Source organism: Phoenix dactylifera, unplaced genomic scaffold (assembly GCF_009389715.1).
Source record: "Phoenix dactylifera cultivar Barhee BC4 unplaced genomic scaffold, palm_55x_up_171113_PBpolish2nd_filt_p 000204F, whole genome shotgun sequence".
Taxonomy (NCBI): domain Eukaryota; kingdom Viridiplantae; phylum Streptophyta; class Magnoliopsida; order Arecales; family Arecaceae; genus Phoenix; species Phoenix dactylifera.
The window spans coordinates 482914-502739 of NW_024067722.1; the positions used below are offsets into that span (position 1 = coordinate 482914).

Below are 19826 nucleotides of genomic sequence, written 5' to 3' on the forward strand. Positions count from 1 at the left end.
AACATGTCACACCCCCTTAGACGGCACGTAGGATGGAAGCTGGTGAGGTGCACTACTAGTTGGCTTCCCTGAGGACAGGAGGTGGTGGGACGGGCAGTAAGAAGGACACAGATAGACTTTAGTTGCTGATGTATGTCTCTTTGCAACTTGAGGAAGGAAGGGGTATGCTAGGTATTAAAATATGAAAGTTAATGGAGTTTTATTTTGAGCAGGTATTCAGGCGTGTCTGCCCGCTGCACAAGAACTATAGTGGCTGGATATATTATTCAACATAAAAAGAGCCTAATTTGGTATTCGAAGCAGAATGGAGGACAATCTTTTTAAAATCCTAAACTATTAGAATATAGAGACTGTGTAAAAATTTTAGGGAATAGCTGGGAGTCACAAAAACTTTAGATCTTTACCAGTTCCCATCAAATTTTAGTAAAACACTCAGGAAGGGTTCCTGCAGAGATAATGTGATATAGATCTCTTCGTTCTTTCTCATCTATGCTATTTTGCGATTATCGTTCTTATCGTCATTTAATTTGCAGAACCTAAGAGGCATTACATATTTTTCCTTATTAGCTTCTTTCCTCTAAATTTCTCCTGTTTAATATGTCCTAATTCACTTTTCAATTATGCATCAAACATGAAGACAATGATAGTTGGCTTGGTTAAGAGTCAGTGAGGAACTTGTTATCATGGCAAAATATTTCTCCTAGTTTGCCATTGGTGGCAATATTGATGCAAATCCTTTACTAATTACTACCTAATTTTGCCTTTCATTTTAGCTCATCATGCAGAACAGGTATAATGTAAGCTGTATTTGGCAGATTCTAAGAACTATTAGTTTGACACTTCCTATTAGGTCCTTGGCTTGATGCTTCTGTGATCATTTTCCATCCTCAGTAGTTTCACTCGACAAGACAATATTGTCCCTAAGAAATTTTAGCCACACTTTAGACAAAAACATCATTGTGAATTTTCCTTTTACTGATAAAGGAAAAAAATGTTAATTCAAAGGATTGTTGAATTTGCCATATTTTGCAGTTGATTTTTTTATAAAAAAATTTTAATTTCTTGTTCATTGTCTATAGTTATATTGACATGTAATGCAGCAATTCATATCTCTGTATCTGCAACCTAGTTGCTATTGAATATAGATCTATTTGTTATAGTATGGTTTGACATAGATTTTTAAATGCATTTCCTTAGTTAATATTTGTCATATTTCACTTATTAAATATCAACTAACAAAACAATGGCAACATAGACTGGAACCTGTGAAAGGCTCATATGCGAAAGAATGGGCTCGATGGGAAAAAAGATTGCGGGAAGTTATGTTTGGAAATGCCGATTACCTCAATTCTATTCAGGTAGGTGACTATTCCTCACCTTATCCCTTCAATAGATTTTTTGATCTAAGATTTAAGCTAATGATCGAATTTCATGTCCCTCGTATTGTTTATGATTCCAAGGAAAAGATCAGTATCATATTAAATCCATACAAAGCTGGTGGACAATGAAAATTGATGCATGTAATAACTACTCAAATCTGTTTTTTCTGACTTTGCGGACTCAAACTAAAGATTATCTTTTACTCTCTTTTTTTCTTTTTTCTGTTTCCTGTTTTGCTACTATTTAAATACGTAATGAGATCTCAAGATCTACACCCATCTTATTGTTATAAAGCAATTCTGATATAGAACATTTGTAAGGGCTTCTCTTCTTGTAGGGATCAAACTATTTGGCAGTGAGGTGGGCTCATGGGCATCAGACAAGTTCTGCAGGATGGGAAGTATGCGCAGATGGATATGTCCTAGAGCTAAGAGAATTGCAGTAGAAATGAGTAATTCACGGGACAGAGCGGTGGTTAAAGAAAATAATTCATGACAAATTGGGTAGCTGGAGTGTCCAGTAGAAGCAGAACAACTAAGTGTAGGACCCCTCGTATGAGCTGACTGAACAAGGATGGGAAAAACCATTGGATACAGATATTGAGAAATAGCTTGAAGCTACTTTTTTATTTCAGAGGAGTTGGTCTGAAATATTGATGATTTAAGATCTGTGTAACCAACATTGAAGTTTGACCTCTCATATTTTATTACCTTTTTGGGAGGTCAGTTCCTTTTTACTCTTTTTTTTTTGCACGGGAGGAGGTGGGGGGGGGGGGGGGGGGTCATGTCAGTAACTACTAATTAAGCAAGAGTATGCTATAATGCTATATAAATGGCATCTATTGTACATAGCCTAACTTTGTAACTGGAAATGAACGTGTTTTGTAGGTCGTAAAAAAAAAGGATTTAAAAAAAACCTTCTGATTGTAAAAGCCTAAACTCAATAATTATATTGTCAATTTCATGTATGTCCTAGATAAACCATTTTTTTGCTTATAACACATTTTGTATTCCAGGTTCCTTTTGACTTGGCTGTGAAACAAGTCCTAGAGCAGCTGAAAGATGTCGCAAAGGGTGAGTATAAAACACCAGATACGGAAAAGAGGAAGTTTGGCAACATTGTCTTTGCTGCTGTCACGTTGCCAGTGACAGAGATTACGAGCATGTTGGATAAGGTAATGCTGCATTTTATATGCTTCAATTATGTTGATCTGAGCTCAAGTCCCCCAAAACTAATTGCCGGAGCCAGTTTTTTAGTTTCACTCACATTTGTGTTCGATCTCTTGTTAATGGCATGAAGATTCTGGTAGAAGTCATTACTACCTATAGTCAGTGCATTCAAGTGCCGGATGGCATGGCCCAGCATGCATGAGATGCACCATGTTAGTGCCTTATCAGCACATGGCACAATACCAGCTGCGTGCTAGCGCATCATATGCACTGCACAGCTCGGCATGGCACAGTAGGTATTGTGCCAAGTGGCGGACCAGCACACCACCAGTGCATGATACTTAAACTCCGCTTTTACTTTTTGTTAATATGTAGTTTGGTCATCGACGTGTACGTAATCTCTAATGTGTTGTTTTGATCGTGACAGATAGCCAAGAAGGATCCCAAGGCGAAGGCTTTCCTTGAAGATAAGAATATGGAGAACAACCTCAGGAAGGCTCATGTAACCCTAGCTCACAAAAGAAGTCATGGTGTCACAGCTGTTGCTAGTTATGGTGTCTTCGTCCGACAAAATGTCCCTGTTGATTTCACTGCGTTACTATTCTCTGACAAATTGGCTGCTCTAGAAGCACGACTAGGGTCAATTAATGGCGAAATGATAGACTCTAAAAACGAGTGGCCCCATGCTACTCTTTGGACTGCACCAGGTATACCACCAAGGGAAGCCAACACATTGCCGCATTTGGTCTCTGAAGGTAAAGCAACAAGGATAGACATCGAACCACCGGTGACTGTATCAGGAGTTATGGATTTTTATTGAGTTGCTACCACACTGTGCCAGCATCGCGGAGTGACACTAGAAGTTTTGCTTGAAAAATGAGGTGATAGAGTGGCTTCCCTTGACCTCGGAGTAAAATATTGTAAAAGTGAGTTTAGAATTTGAGGAATTTTGTAGGGAATCAGAAATGCGCCTTTGCATATCATTCCCCACTATTATGTGTGCGGTCCTTCCCGGAAAAGGGCTGGCGGGCGTCTCCTTTCTTTTTTTCCCAGCATTGTATGCCTCATCAATTGAATTTTTCTTCTGTTCTCAACATGATGCATATGTGAAGAAATCATTAGTTATTAATCGATTGGCAACCAGATGTGAGCGCATGTGAATTACCAAACTCAAGCAAGCTGTTAAAGAATTTGTTAGATGAATGAGTTACTCGTTTAGATCTGTCGGGATGAGGTTGGGTTTAAGCAACGATGTGAAACTGATAAAATTCAACCCATGATTTTGGTGCTGCTTATGTTTCATTTAGAAAAGAGAGCGTACTCCTAATGTAAGGGTATGCACTCACAAGCCAGTGCAAGGTCTTATGAGCCTGTTTGCAGGGTGGGGTCCTTGGTACCAAGCCCCAAAGGCTCGTGTTACATCAATCAAAGTTAATGTATCTAATAACCAAAATCTAATTTAATCAATTAGAAATCTTATGTACATAATATAATTAAATAACCATAATCTTAACCAGAGATCTTACGTATATATAAGCCCAAAGGCTGGTGTCGTAAGTTAGAAACTGGGTGATGATCAATCAAATTCAATTTATCTAATAAACCTTTTTCAAAAAATTAATTATAAATTGAATCTATCAGCCAGTGTGCATGTGCGTCCGAGGAAACACAGCAAGATAGATATTTCCACGCATGCCTATATAATTACCACGTTTCAAAAACAAATATCTCAGTTCATCTTTGTACACAGAAAAATGTATACCCTTTTTATTTTTGCTAAGCCAGAGCTAGTTGCATGGAAATGATGTCATACTAATTTTTTTAACTGCTCTGAAACATCAGATAACAGTCTCTGTTTTCGCTCCATAACATAACACGTACATAGATGTCAAGAAAAGATCGTACGTGCAAGCATGCCCTGATGCATGCATCTACAAAGACTGCTAATAAAGATGCTGAAATATCCTCACGCTGGCAGCACATGTTAACACTAATGAACCATGAATGAAGAATTTCATACTGATCATAAACATAAACAAACAAAAATATGCCATAAATCCCTAACATAACCACCTAACATCTGTACATTGGTCCAGGGAAGTATGAAACTCTATTTAGGGGGAGAAGTCAGTTTATTATGCTCCGGCTCATGCTTTAATGTTGAATCCCCACCCATCAATTCATTGAAGGCTTCTACTTTTACTGGTGGTGTTCTCATGTTATAAGCATTCCTGCATCAATTGAAGACATTTGATGCTCTATTAGACATTCGAAAGACCAAAGGCAAAATACTTTATATATCTCATAAACAGATTCCATACTGTGCTTGAAGCTGAGGAATTTGGACAGACGGTAGTTGTTTGAACTGCTGGCCTGATTGAAGAAGGTGATTAGCCATCGCCTGCTGGTGTCTTAACTGCAGTTGATGTTTATTGAGTGTGCTGAATGGGTTGTCTATTGACGATTCCAACATGTTTTCAATCTTGACATCTACCATTGGCTGATCTTTGTCCATAATCATTACAGAACCACGAGGAGTGGATATTTGGCGTTGGCGTAATCTATCCCATTGCTGCTGCTGCTGCTGCTGCTGCTGAAATATCTGGGGGTGAAGCATATTCATTTGGGGATGCAATTGTCTTTGGATCTGCTGGTCATGTATCATTTAAGACATTAGTTTTGACATATTACCATGCAAAATAATGAACAATCATCACATAGATTACATTAAGAAAAATAAAAATAAGCATTCATAGAATAAAGTCGATCACTTTAATCCATATGGATTATTAGTTCAAAAAACCTTATGTAAACGATGTTTTGCTCGGATGGAGTTAGATTTGAGTATCAATATGTTCTCCGAACTGAACAAATGAGATCACTTGGTGCAAAATAAAAAAATATAGATATGAGATTTTTGCCTACAACAGCAATTGAATACTTGAATTCTTTAGCTTTTGGTTTAGAAACTCACCATGCCTACTAAAGATTTTGATGAGCCAGATCAATTAAGTAGCAAGTAAAGAATGATTACATTAAGAATTGAATATTTCAATTCTCTAGTGCAGCTTCAAGAGCATAATTGTCAGGTCCGGTCACCTAGGCTCCTTCATTACTGCCTGGGAAACAAATAAGCCAGTGAATGCCCAGGTGAGCCTCACTTGGACCATTGTTCCTATATACATACATATACACAAAGATTCGTATGTGCATACATATATAAATGTAACTATATGTACATTATATACATACATACAAATGTGTACTACATATAAATGTATATCTTCAAAAGATAACAATAGTTTGTATATATAAACATAGGTACAAACACATAAAGGCACACTTAATATACACGTAGTCCTTACCTTCGACGGTAACCCTGCCGTCTCTTTTCCGGCAGTCCCTTTTTCACGCGAGCAGAAAATATGTAACTACAATTCATACATGTATGTATCTACATATTTATACAAACATATATACACTATAAAATATTTTCTTGCAATTTTTCCTTGTATGACACATATATGCTAATGAGTGAGAAACTTTTAGACTAAACCTTAAGAGCCTGTTTGGAAAATCCAACAGGATTGGGCTGGATTTCCTATTGGATTTATGAAGCGGGCAGTCTATTTGGATAGGGCCCATACAAACACACCACCCTCGGCCCAAATCCTGTGGGAGGTAAAAAAAAGACCTCCATGGGTCATTTTTTTCTTCTTGCAATCTAACAGACCCACTGATGGAATTTAGACTAAAATTAGGATAGGCCTTTAGAAGAATATGGGCTAGAAATGCCAACAGACCTGATTCCTATAGGAAATCCGTTAAAAAAATAAACTTAAGTTTAAGAGTTAAACAACTAACTACAAAAAGAGCTTTCATTCAACAATCACAACCTGAGTTCTATATCTAGCAAGATAGACAACTAAGGAAACTCGATGGATTCCAACTAGGCTAAAACACCAATAATATATGCTATTACATCTCTTACATTTATTATAAATTTAGTTAAAGTATAACAAATTATAATATAACTTGAAGACTTAATTATTCTATTATAAAATTTAGTAAAAATAATAACAAATCATAATATAACTTGAAGGGGACTTAATCATTTATGTTCACAACATACACCTCAAAATACATTAAAATGTTAACTTATTGAAACAGTTCAAAAATCTAATGGTGAAAATGAAGTACTTGAATCAAAGAATAATTTGAGTGAATTTGTAACAAGTCCGTCGCCTAGGCTATGGTTTAGAAACTGAATAGACCTACTTGAGATTTTAATGAGCCAGAACAGGTGAATTGCGAGTAAATAAATGATAAGATGCTGAGAACGCCCCAAAAATTTCTCTGCCAAAAGCATATAACCAACAAAGAATTCTCTATATTAATGCCTATGCCATCTCTAAAGCACTACAAAGATTAGTCTTGCTCTTCCATCTTCCCCATCTCTAAAGCACTACAGAGATACCTCTTGCACTTTCATCTTCACTATGCCTCCTTCCATTTGCCTCTCCAAGTCCCTACATCAAAGGTTGTTATATTTGCTTTCCAGGAACGTTTTAATCTTGGTCGATCGCTATGTGTATCAATATCAGCCTTTTGCCAATATGATATAAAGAAAATCTCGGCCTGGATTATCTCAGTCACTATAAACTGATATATCCTGGGATATCAGCCAATACGATATTGATGTATCAGCCGATATTTTCCAATCACTTCTTCACTTCCTCGATTGAATTTTTTTTAGTTAATAAATCTCAAAATCGATGTCTAAAATAGTTATAATTCTTGGATTTACTATATCAGACAAGATTTCAACATCTTGGTTTTCATACATCAGCTGGGATCTCAGAAAGTTTCGACTTTTCCAAAGTTTTGAACCTTCCAATATTGGCGAAGATAATCCGAGATCTCAGTTCATCTTGGATGTCAGTCACCCACTGAGATGACCAATGTCTCAGCTTTTAAAGATCTTGTTCCATTGGTAAGGAGTAAGGTGAAAAGTTTCAGCCAAAATTGATAAGTTTCAGCCGAGACCAATTAGGTCTCGCACAATTTCGGCTAGTTTTGGCAGGTTTCAACCAATTTTGGCAGTTTCAGCTGAAACTAACCAAAAATATTTTTTATGCTTAGTGTCCTGTTTGATTTGAATTTCTTTACAAGTTTCTTTACTATTTAAAGCATTATGTGTTAATATGATTCTTCTCTCTTAGCTTGGATTTTTTTCTTTTTTCTTAGAATTAATGAAACATTAAGATACAGTAAACAGGGGCAGAGCCAGGGGGTTAGGGATAAAAACACATAATCAAAAATGAGAAAACTTTAGTTACATGATGGGAAAATGTAAATATAATTTTTTCTAAGATGTGTAGGAGACATAGAAATAAGATTCGGAGTGTCTGACGCATATCCAAATTCAATATATATCTGGCATTGATTTTTAGATCTGGACATGAGTATCCAGTTAACAAAGGAACTGCTCACAAAATTATGAATGATTTGCCTTTTATTCTAAAAAACAATAAAAGGATAATTTTACAAACATAGTCACCAAGCAGATTATTATTTCTATTTTCACTTTATCCAAATGCAAAAAGGTAAAGCTCTATTTGCTTTTGTTCAAAGTCAACATTTTGTTGTAACTATGCACCACATCTAATCTTTCTTTTTTTTTTCTCTCTTTCCACAAACTAATTTAAGGAGCACAAAATGATAATTTCCAACTAGTTGTGTAACAATGCAATCCCCCAAAATGGTTCATCTAGTAAATCAAGGGGTGAGATGTTTCCATTTTGACTTCAACCTACCACAACTTAGAGCAATCTTTAGCTTATTATAAGACATAGCTCGTTAGAGATTCTCTCATGATGCATGACGGCACAGGTTACATGTCTTATGTTCCATAAATTTATCATGCCTTGGTGTTCTTGTTGGCATGTAATTGTTTCAATTAACACATTGGCAAGATTAAGATATAGAACACTAATGAAATCCACTTAAAGATTTTTTTTTTTAATTACACATTCAAAACCCTTCATCTGCAAGATTTTGATTAATAGCTAATGAAATTTAAAACAGTAAAGCTACTACACTTTTTCAATTAATAGCTGCTAAACATTTGATTCAAAACAGTAAAGCTAGTACGCAGATGCCAAATATTTGAAGTGTTCAATGAGTTCCTTGACATGTTGAACAGATAACAGCATCAATCTATTGGACTTTATTTGCATTTTCTGTGAGTGTTCAATGAGGACCTTACCTGATCATACAGCCGAATCAGATTATCGTCTGCAATTCTTATAATGTCAAAATGATGGTAAGCATATATCCATATGAGAACTTACTATTTCTTGTGAACAGGTTCTGTTACATACTTACATATGTAAATAGAAATTAGTAAATTTATATTTTCTATGGACCATTTAACATATGTACAGATAAACTAAGGAAGTTTTATCACAAAATTCTTAGAAGCATCTGGTCATTGCTGGTAAAACACAAAGTCAGAGCTCATAAACATTTCAATGATCAAAGAGTTGGAATCCTGTTCCCAAATGTTCATTCCAAATCTAAAGCAATATTAAAGATATCATACTCCATAACTTCAATCATTTCAGCAGCTTGATGAGAAAAAATTCAGTTGCATGAAACCAAAAACTTCAGAACATTTAAATGGACAGACAAAAGCTTCTTTGAAGGTGACTATTCTCTTCTAAAAGAATAAAAAAGTAATTGTAGAATTACTAAAAATCAGGTTCATATATACATATATATTTTATGTACATACATGTGCACATTATATGTATGTATGTACGTACGTACACACGTATGTGTGTATATGTATATGTAATTAAGCAATTATGTATGTGTATATAAGTAAATATGTACATGTATGGACATCAGCAGTTGCCACTCTTCTCAAACTCTTGAAAATTTACTCAATCCAAATATACATTGGTAGCCAGATTACTTATTTTTCTTTCACATAGAGACGAATAAGCAGCAACTATATATCACTACTTGCATGATATGTTTACTTACTAACAGAGGTCATGTCTCAGAAATATTGCAACTAATTAGAATGTGAAGTAACAAGTATTTTCTTACTTGTTGAGACTGCAGGAGAGGATTCTGATGTTGTGGCTGGAGTGCACGAACGTGTTGTTGTGTTTGGTGGGTGAAGCCCTTGTTACCATCCTTCATAGTTTCTATTAAGGTCTCAAAATTACTGCCAAAGTAAAAGGAAATTATTTAGAAACTAACTGAACCAAATGTAACTCTGTAAAAGGAGTACAAGCTAAACTCAGGATAACAAAAGGCTTGTTTAGATCTCATAAATTTAGGGAATGTTCTTTTATTCTGATTCAGTTCTCCCTAGGTGATTCATGGGTACATCTTCACCAAAACTTCCCATTTCATGTGCATTTGAGGTTAAATTTTGCCAATGCATTAGTATATTATGCCACTAAGCTAGTTAAGGAAAATATTTTGAGAACAAACCTATTCCCCAGCATTACTTGGCTTCCAGGGCCAAAATAACCATGGCACCAGGCATGAAATATAATGGCAGCTTATCTAGCATTGAGAACATTCAAACAAGGTTAAAGAAAGACAGTCCTTCACTCCTTTGCCCCTCATTGGATGCTAAAGAGGGCTGTTAGTAATTTAACTAGCTGGAACCCAATCTCACAACCCCCAGTTCAAGCTTCTATCTGGTTAGCCACTTCAGAGAAAATTCTTATACCGAGACAATCTCATCAACGAATAGGCATTAATAATATGGCTTATTGTGTTAGTGAAGATTGCGCCTAGTATGTTGCTACATTGTTTCTGGATGTAGGATTTCTATCATCGCACTTTGAAGAAACTAAATATGTTTTCCTCTTTACAAAAATAAGAGCTGGCCAAACACTACAACTTAAAACTACTGATATGAAATCAGTTTTAAACTTTATGTCATGCAAGAGAGTAAAGTAGCAAGAATAATTTTTGTCCATATGTCCAGAGTATGTACGGAGAAATTAAAATGTCATACTGAGAATGGTTCTAACAGCGAGGCAAGTTGGATAATGGTCTATTTTAGTTGTGAAGGAACCAAGCTTGCTTTTCTGGACGTATCTATTTTCTTCTACCATCTTGTGAAAGCAATATATTATTATTCCATACTTTGAATATATCATTAAATATCTATCTAAAAGAAAACAATGACTAGGTTTACCTAGAAAATGCACTTGAAGTACTTGACAGACAGACAGACATATGCACACCTATAATACAAAGAAATCAACTCACCTGGATCCTGCAGTTTGCAGAAACATCTTAATGAGATCAATCGATGAGAATTGCTTTTTGTAGCTATCACTAAGAAGCTTCAAGATGCGGCCTAATTTACAGATATGACTACTAAAAATTTCTGAGAGGACTTCCATTGAGACTTCAGTCCCACCTTCAAAACCCATACTTTCCAACAAACGAGCCACTGCCTTGTGAGTCATCTGGGATGCTTGCTCTTGACCAAGAGGCTTCCTCACCCCTCCAGATCCATCTTTTCCTCTATATTTGCTTCCCATCTTATGATACTCGGGTATTATGCCAAACCTTTCTATCATTGCTGGATTCCGGCTTACTACAGCAGGCAAATTATCAAGAACCCCATAAACTTCTACTTTCTGATTCTCCTTCGTTCCATTTGTCAGTAGGAGTGCAGTATCAGGTACACAGTTAGATGGAAACATCATTTCTGGGAAGAATGTAATTTCTTCATCAGTTGAATTAATTACATCTGAAACAATTTTGGAATGTACGGACGACCCATTCTCCAAGAGAGGATCACCAGCACCAACATAGTTGTCCTCCTTAAATGCTTTCCTCTTTCTTTTATGTAAATCACGAAGCTTGACATATGCAGACATTCCCTCAGATGTTCGTCTGTGTGACTCCTTTTCGCCATATGGGAATCTGTGATGTCTTAATCTATGCCTTTCACTAAATTGGTTATACCATGAATCAGACCACTCTTCATGCCTACGCCTCTGGGAGGAATTTGGATTCTCAGGATCACTGTATCTTGATCCTGATCTAGTTTGTGCCTGCATCACCCAACAATGGTGTTAGCCATGTTGCCTTTGGAAGAAATTACAATCCAAAAAAACAATCAAATTACGATTTTCAGATGATTTATAGACTCAAATGGGTAGCAGAAAGAGAAATATGTACTAGGATTAAAAAACAAGAAAAGGCAATATTTGCTTTGCTAAAATACAAATTTTCTGTCATTCTTATGGCTATGTTTGTATAGCAGATCTGGGATGGAATAAGCTACTTATTCTGTCCTATTCCATCCAAAAACCAAAATTGAAGGAGGAAGGGGGGGGTTCGAATTGTTATGATGCCCAAATTGGCTGCCTTCTTATCCCTCCCGATTACCATTCTGCCCCTCTTCTCCTTTGAACCCTCTCTCACTTTCCCAAACCCCCCTTGCCCTCAAGTGTACTCCCTCGCTGGAACCTAGGCTCTACCGGGTATCTTCCGACTGCCAGCGAGCCCATGCTGGTTGGTGATGACCCGATCCACCCCTCTAATCAGGTTATTGGCCTAGCTTCTTTGAGATTGGGGGTGGACTATCTCTTGGGCATTGCTCCTTGACCCTTACTCCCTTCCACCACCAGCTGCTTGACTCACCCATGGCCACCTTGCTCAAGTGCCTAGGAGCATTGTGCCTGCTTCCCACTCGAATGAGTCCTATCTTGGTCTTCCTTAGGTATGGATCCCCTACTCTCGAGTTGGTAGGATCCATGAGAAGTAATGAACGTTCATGGACAATCGAACTACTTGGGTTAATTTCCTCATAATTTTTGTTCTTCTATTGATGGATCTGCATTTCAGACTATTGAATAATGGCACCCTCTATTTACACCATATTCGTGCTCAAGCTAACACGTAGGAGACACATGCCAAATTGGCCGCATGGTAGAGTGATAACAGGTTTCAGAAATATCCCAAAAGCTAAGGGCAACTGGATGCCATATAGAAGCTACCCGAGGAATCACACTAGAGGCTGAATATATATAGAAATGGGCCAAATAGGGCACCAATATAAAGTAAACGAAGATGTGATAAAAGTTTTGGCTGACTAAGTGTGACTATTGGTTTGGCAGGTGGTATAAGGTTAGGTTGCTCTAACGGACGTGTGTAGTGGGAGGACAACTGGCATCAATTACTAGAACTGCCAGAAGTAAAGGCCAAACATGGATAGTAACTATCAAAATAGGTAGCTATTATATTTTAATATAAATAATGGATTTGTACCCTATAATAAAACCTTCAACAATCCAAATCAAATATTTTATTTTATCTTAGTTCTTATTGTACCAGTAGTTTCCACCCAGAACTAGCTATAATTTACAGTCTCTACTACCACAGCCTAGTGCTACACCTCTATCCCTAGCTAGATCCATCTTCTTTGAATGATGGTGGGACAGTGGTGAAAGTTCTTGAAGGTCGAGATATATGGACCTACACTACTCTCTATCCTCTCTTCGATCGCTATTTTTTGCCAATCCAATGTCGGTGGCACTGCCCACACACATATCGTACCTCTACCATCCAACTTATGCTAACAGATTCTCTGGCGCGCTCGTTCCCTTAGTGCGAGAGAGACTCTGCAGAAGCAAACACCCATCTATGCCCAAAATGTGCTTGACATATGTTTTGTGAGAGCTTCGAATGGATGATGCTTGGTTATATTTTTACTGCAAGGGCTTATCACTTTCCTATGCCCATGATAAGGGCACCTTCCTATGCCCACAATATGCTTGATAGAATGTCCATGAAGGCTATGGATGGATCCTCTCAGTGATTTCATGGTTTTAATTTGTTTTCTACCCATTTTGCATGGATTTGATCATGATTTTCAAAGTGTCATATCTTATTGTTGGCCGACTTGTGTAGGTTCCACCAATGTTGTGGTTCTTCTTAGTTGTTCCATTCATGTGATTGTCCATCATGCATATTTTGATGTCATTATGTAAGCATGTTCCTCACCCCATTTCTGGTGATTGGAGTGAGCTGTTTTTGCAACTGATTTTAGTAATAATATAGTTCTTCGGAACAGCTATTGATATGTTTTTTTTTTTTTTTGTTCCTTTACTTAAATTATACTTTTTGAGATTACAAGTGGACAGCCAATTGGCAACCATTGCATCACATATAAGTTGATGATGACACATTGACATTTGAGGGCTTTGCCAAGTATGCCATGAAGCCGGCATTGCCATGATCCACTAGTCAATGCTTGTCATGGCATGCAACCGGCATTGCCATGATTCACTAGTCAAAACTTGGCAGGGCATACATCCTGTGCACCAATGGTAAAGAAGTTTTTATAGTTTGAAATTTTTCAATGATTTTCATGGTTTTGATTTTAAATTTGCTTTCGTAGCTATTTTCATGGGGCAGCCACTTGGTGCAAAAAAAGGCCAAAAATTAGGTTTGTCTCCAATTTACCCCTCCTAGGACCCCAAATTGCCAAGGCCTGACTTGACCAATTGGCATGAACTAGGGTTATGTTGTCTGATGATGATTCTCTTGATTTGCAATATTTTACTATAACTTTTGAGATATAGGATCATGGGTTGTTTACAAAACAATGAGTTGCAATCCTGGAAAGCCAAATGGCAATCATTTGCAACCTTCATGTGAGGTGATGATGACAGTCCAACGTAATGGTTTCCACCAAGCAATGAAATCCATTCAGAGCGTGCAACTTATATAACCAGATGATAATGCCGACTTTGTCTTCAATGCTAAGGTCGTTTTACTCATCCATCACCTAATGCCAATGTTAGTTTAGTCAAACGCCATGGTAGGTCGAGCTGGTGAGGGAGCACAACATGGAGCATATCAAGATGGTGTTGTATTGAAACATTACCAGATTATGTATGTTAGCATAATTCTATAAGCAATCACCGACCTCATTTTTTTTGGTAGGGTTGACTAGTCGATCACATAGAGACAACTCATTGACGAACCGTCATCAACAAGTATAAGCATTAAAGTTGTGCATGCGTATTACAACATGTGGAATGCACAAGCTTCTCAGCAGATGTTTCATTGCCAAGGGCCATAAGTTATATGTATTTGTTACAATAAATGTATTAGCAATGTTGCGTATGTAATATAACTCTACTAAAAGGCAGCTAACTGTGCGAAGCTCCCCACATTGCAGGGTCTGGGAAAGTCAAATACACACGGCCTTACCGCCATGCATAGAGGCTATTTTTATATTTTGAACCAATGACCTCTAGGTCACAATGAAGCAACCTTACCATTGCTCTATGATTCACCCGCATGTAATATGACTCTATTATGGAAATGAAATTTTTCTTCTGTTTAGTTTTTTGATACTAATCTCTTTTACGTATAGATATGAACTATATTGATTTGATGCCATACGAGCAAGGGAGGGACAGGGGAAAGGTAGTTGCAGTGATTGCTGGATCTCATTTCCAGCATAAAAACACTAAACACAATCTCTTCTATTTCACTTTAATAATTTTTTTCTCCAAGCCAGTGCAGGAGGGAATCGAGGCTATTGAGATTTTCAACAATCAACCATTCCATACTTCACAAAATTTTTACAAATGATGGAAGGGTACTTTTGTCTAGGGGAAAAAAACATCGGTAATCTCCTCAACTTATTCCTCCAACCAAACAACGTCATGAAAGAGTAGGTGCAAACTTATACATCCAACCAAACATAGAAAACTGTTATTCCACAGAGTCTTATTCCTCCTGACTTATTCGGATAATTTTCTCTTATTCCCCCTAAATTTATTCCGCAACCAAATACAACCTACATTCGAAGATTTCTGCAATAATCTAAATCAGGGTTTGAACTTCTCCTAGAAACTCCAAAATTGAAACCAAAGCAGGTTGGTCCGGGCTAGAATCCGTCAAGTTCAAAGTTTCAGCCAAAACTAACTTATGCAGTCAGCATTTACATGTCTAGTGTTTTTTTATTATTCTTTACTCTTTAAATGTTGGGGAGCATTTCCTCTTGATTAAACTTAGATTATACGAGTTTTAAGAGTTTGAGGCATTACATCATAGAGGGAAGTAAATCTTTAACATAAGTTTTGCTATACTAGAACTACAATCTCATAGGCATTTAGATTATTATAAGTTAGATTGTGATCGAACACAAAAATGATATATTACACTCAAACATGTCTTTTTTAAAATATTTCATTTTAAAAGAGTAATTTTGACTACAAGAGTATTGCAATTAAGAGAGAGAAAATGCATTGAACATTAGCCTAAAAGATACACAGCAATAGCTCCAAATAACTTTGATATATTTATTCATGATAAAGGTCTAATTTTCACAAAATTTACCACAAGTTGCTAATCATCCTGCATCTTTTATAATAAAGTTATCATAAGGGTATTTAGAGTCACATTAAGATCTTAATGAAACAAAGTAATTTAAAAAGCATCCATGGAATCGTGCATCCCCCTTCAGAAAGAAAAGGGTGTCAAAAAATGGTTACTCCTCAAAATAATGTCAAACCGTAATTCAAAATAATGACTTGCTCTTCAGCATCATGTTTTACATAACAAATTAATTCTATTTGAACATGCAATAAATGACATTTAAATATGCACATGAATGGTGAGTTTGGCATGAGATATTTATGCAGGATTAGATCAAATTTTCTGCTGCAGTTGCTTCTTCACAAAATATATATGACTCTAGAGTATCCATGTGTTAATAAGAAGAAAAACTTCCAATATGTTTTGCATAAAAGGAAAACTGTTCTGGGTGCTTTCAACCATAACAACATTGCATCATGTCATTTAAAGTAATTTTAGAACAACTTGATGCATATGCACGGGGTCACTAAAATACATGATTTTTTTATGTAGACATTTTAGATGTTGCAAGTATAGATCATCTTCAAGAATGTGGATCTAATTTTGGGTACTCCATCATCATATTTGACCTTACTAGATTTGCCCTCAAAATGTGGTCAGATATAGAAACTTTGTGCTTCCTTACATGCATGTGTGCATGCATACACACTCACTCATACATGTATACAAAGACATAATGCATAAAAGCATTTATATATGAAAATATAATTATGCATTCTATGTTTGACTGCTATATAATTATTTAAATAACAAGAAGGCCTAGTCACACACCTGCTGTCCATGCAGGTGGGTTCTACTAATCAACCTTGCATGATTGAATGAATAATGGGGCATTTTTTTTTTACAGATTCAAAGAATAAAGATGATTAGTTATGCCCTTCGCTCTTCATATTTATAAATTAAAGAAAATATAAGATGATAAACTAGTTGAAATGATAATGATGAACTAGCTGAAGTAATAAATGAATAGCATTTGATGAAATAAGTTGCATTAAGTAAAAATTTATCTAGTGATGAATCAGGAAGACTGAAACACACTAGATGTTGAACTCCATCTTGCTGATCATCTTCCAATGAGTAATAAATATCATCCCCATGCAACTGCAGATCTGGAAGAAACAAAAAGTCAATGCATAGCAAATTAGAGAAAAAAGAAAGCCTTGAATTGAGAGACAAATTAGCACTGATTAACATAAGGAATGCCAGCAGGTGCAGCAACTCATCGAATTACAATGTGTAAAAAAAGTTAAAAATCAGCATTGTACAGGAAATGAATGGATGCAATAACAAATGACACTAAGGCTGTAACATAACTTGTTGAGAACTAGGTGAAGCAGAATAAAATTCCCCAACAAGTTAAACTCCTCCAAGTCAAGATAACAACCACTAGTACTGTACAAATGCCTTGAAACTTCATCACCTGTATTAGTGTTTTAAAAGAATATCACAAAATTCTACTGCTATAATGCCAACAGTGGGTCCTTGTCTGGTAGCATATGGACAGCCACCTTTAATCCTCCTGGCCCTTCTTTTGGACTAATAATTCACTTCCATTTTGACATAAGAAAGTATCTCTTACCCCATTATCACCATTATCAAGAAAGAAAAATCGGGAACCAAATCATTAATATAGCTTAGCAATCCACGTTGCCCAGTGCCAGCATGCATAATTCAAACAATATAGTAAGGATTAGATGGAAATTCTTTGGCAAGAATTCAAGTGGATCTGCACAATCTTCTTTTACTTTCAATCAGCAAAACTCAGGTGATTATTGATTCCAAAGAATTCCATGCAAAAAAGACACCATGACTTAATGCATTTGCCCCAAGAATAAATCAAAGATTGCCAGTAAATATTTGAAGCTTGTGATAAACCAAAAGTATCCCTTGATAGAGATCACTGACAACGAAAGAGACTGAAGAGTGCTGACAAGGCTTCGTGATTATGTTTAGGTTGCCATTATAACAATTCCAGAGGCCTTATGTTCCATTGTATACGGATAACAGGTATTCAATTAAGGTAACCATGCAATCATTATTTCGAATGATGGCCATTTGTATAACAGGAACGGTGGCTATTATTTGAGATGGATGTCCCGTGGGGAATTGGTTTGGGCATCAATAGTATTTGGATTTCTACTTGATTTCCTGTCAGTAGTTACTACATATCACTAGACCAATAATAAACAAATAACTGCTTCATAATCCAGATAATGCTGTCACCATGCTATTCAATGTAACATGCAAAACATCAAAGCTCGGAATCAACTGCAAAGTCCCTCAATTTGCAGGAGAAACGCAGTCTGACTCCCAAAATTCCAACAATTTTCAGTTCCACTCTGATCCAGTTGTGCTCTTGTTAAGCTTGCCAATTAATTCAATTCTAGCTTCTAACTTTTTGTATCCACAGTTGCATTAAAAAATTGATTATTCCGTTAAAAGAAAAATCTCTCAAAGAATGCATGAGAAATACAAAGAGGAATTAAATCGACAGAGAGAAAACTCGAAAACAAACATCCGAAACGAGAGATATAGAGAACGTAAAGAAAACCCTAGAATGAGGGGAAAGGAGGGAGACGGGATCGCTTACAGCTGGGGTTGAGGTTGGAAATAGAGAAGCCACCGGAGGAGGAGGGGCGGAGGAAGAGAGCGATGGAGGCCTTGTCATAGAGGAGTGCGCGGGCTCGGAGCTGGAGATGGAGGTGGGCTTTGGAGGCGGCGGGGGAAGCGGTCAGGAAGGCCTCCCATGCGGCGGGGGAGGTGAGGAAGTGGGCGAAGGCGGCGTACGCGGCGTCGCCGAGCCACGCCCGCCACGCCCCGCACTGCTCCATCCTCCGCGCGAGCTCGTAGCCCAGCCCGTCCTCCCCCAGCAACACCGCCATCGCTGGATCCAAGGCAGGCTCGGGTGAGAAGAACAAGAGAGACAAGGGAGCTTATTACCTCACATCAGATTCAGGATTTGTGGGCCGTCGGAGCAAGAAGAGAGGTTGCGAGTTATGACAAACATTAAAACTTATGGGCCGCCTATGAAGGCCGCCTATTTGACTCCGAGGCTTTCTTATAAGAGCCCCGATGGACAGGGGTTGTATGTTTCGCGCCAAAGAAGATTCACCTTCCCTCGGGCGAATCACCGTTGGATCTCGCAATGGCCGCTTCAAGATATGTGTAGGCGGTGAATGGGATTCCGGAGTGCTTTCAGATCTGTGCATAGATGTGATCCAACGGTCGATGTCATGTGTATAGGCTTCAATCTATCTATTCTCTCGAAATTCAGAAAATAGAATCTCAAAATTTAGATAAAAGCAGAAAAAGAACAAAAAAAACCATTTCTCTTACTCAGATCCACATCTTTCCTTGTATTTTTATAAATACTATCAACCAAGCACTCTTTTAAAAAAAATCAACAAAGAGAACAAGATTGATGTTATTCCTTCTCGAACTTAAGCCTCTGCATGCTTGGATGCACCTTAAGGTTGGTTTAAGTTAGGGTCAAGTAAGCCCAACCCAATCGCAATATGCCCAACCTTGGCTTGACTTGGTTCACCGATTAATTCAACTAATTAAACTCAAATCGAATCCTACTTCAAAATTTTAGATCGCCACAAGAAAATCTTGGTTGTATCATGCTATTTTGTTCCAGAAATTTTGACTCAAGCGAGGCACCAGCTTGTAAAGAAAATCTAGATCTTGTAGAAATGTGACTACATTTGGATTGATCGAGTTAGAAGTTTTACAAATACAATTCATAATTGGTTGGTCATAAGATATTAAATTAAGCTTGGTTTAAAATCAATCAAGTAATGCGCTTACAGATCACTGACCAAACAAAAATTT

The 19826-nt window shown here is 37.0% G+C and overlaps 2 protein-coding genes across 5 annotated transcripts in view; one reads left to right on the forward strand and one right to left on the reverse strand.

Moving 5' to 3' along the window:
- The window catches only part of LOC103712056 (tRNA ligase 1), a 38266-nt gene extending 34574 nt beyond the window's left edge, over window positions 1-3692 (forward strand). For 2 of the 3 annotated variants that reach the window (XM_008798436.3, XM_026806572.2), the window contains 3 exons: window positions 1256-1358; window positions 2396-2554; window positions 2977-3692. In XM_008798436.3, the coding sequence (XP_008796658.2) occupies window positions 1256-1358; window positions 2396-2554; window positions 2977-3369 (655 nt within the window). In that variant the 3' untranslated portion in view covers window positions 3370-3692. Of the gene's footprint in view, window positions 1-1255; window positions 1359-1717; window positions 2102-2395; window positions 2555-2976 lie in introns of those variants that run through there. The other variant, XR_003386623.2, reaches the window with a different exon arrangement.
- Window positions 3693-4304: 612 nt separating this feature from the next.
- Window positions 4305-19010, reverse strand: LOC103712060. 2 transcript variants are annotated; one of them, XM_008798445.3, is made up of 6 exons: window positions 18583-19010; window positions 17031-17101; window positions 10851-11647; window positions 9666-9786; window positions 4871-5196; window positions 4305-4780 (listed from the first exon to the last, which is right to left on the reverse strand). In XM_008798445.3, the coding sequence occupies exons 1-6, from the start codon at window positions 18872-18874 to the stop codon at window positions 4660-4662; spliced, it is 1728 nt and encodes a 575-aa protein (XP_008796667.2). In that variant the 5' UTR covers window positions 18875-19010; the 3' UTR covers window positions 4305-4659. The 2 variants fall into 2 exon arrangements, with proteins under 2 accessions (XP_008796667.2, XP_008796666.2); XM_008798444.3 differs by having other exon boundaries at window positions 4871-5199.
- Between the last annotated feature and the right edge of the window lie 816 nt (window positions 19011-19826).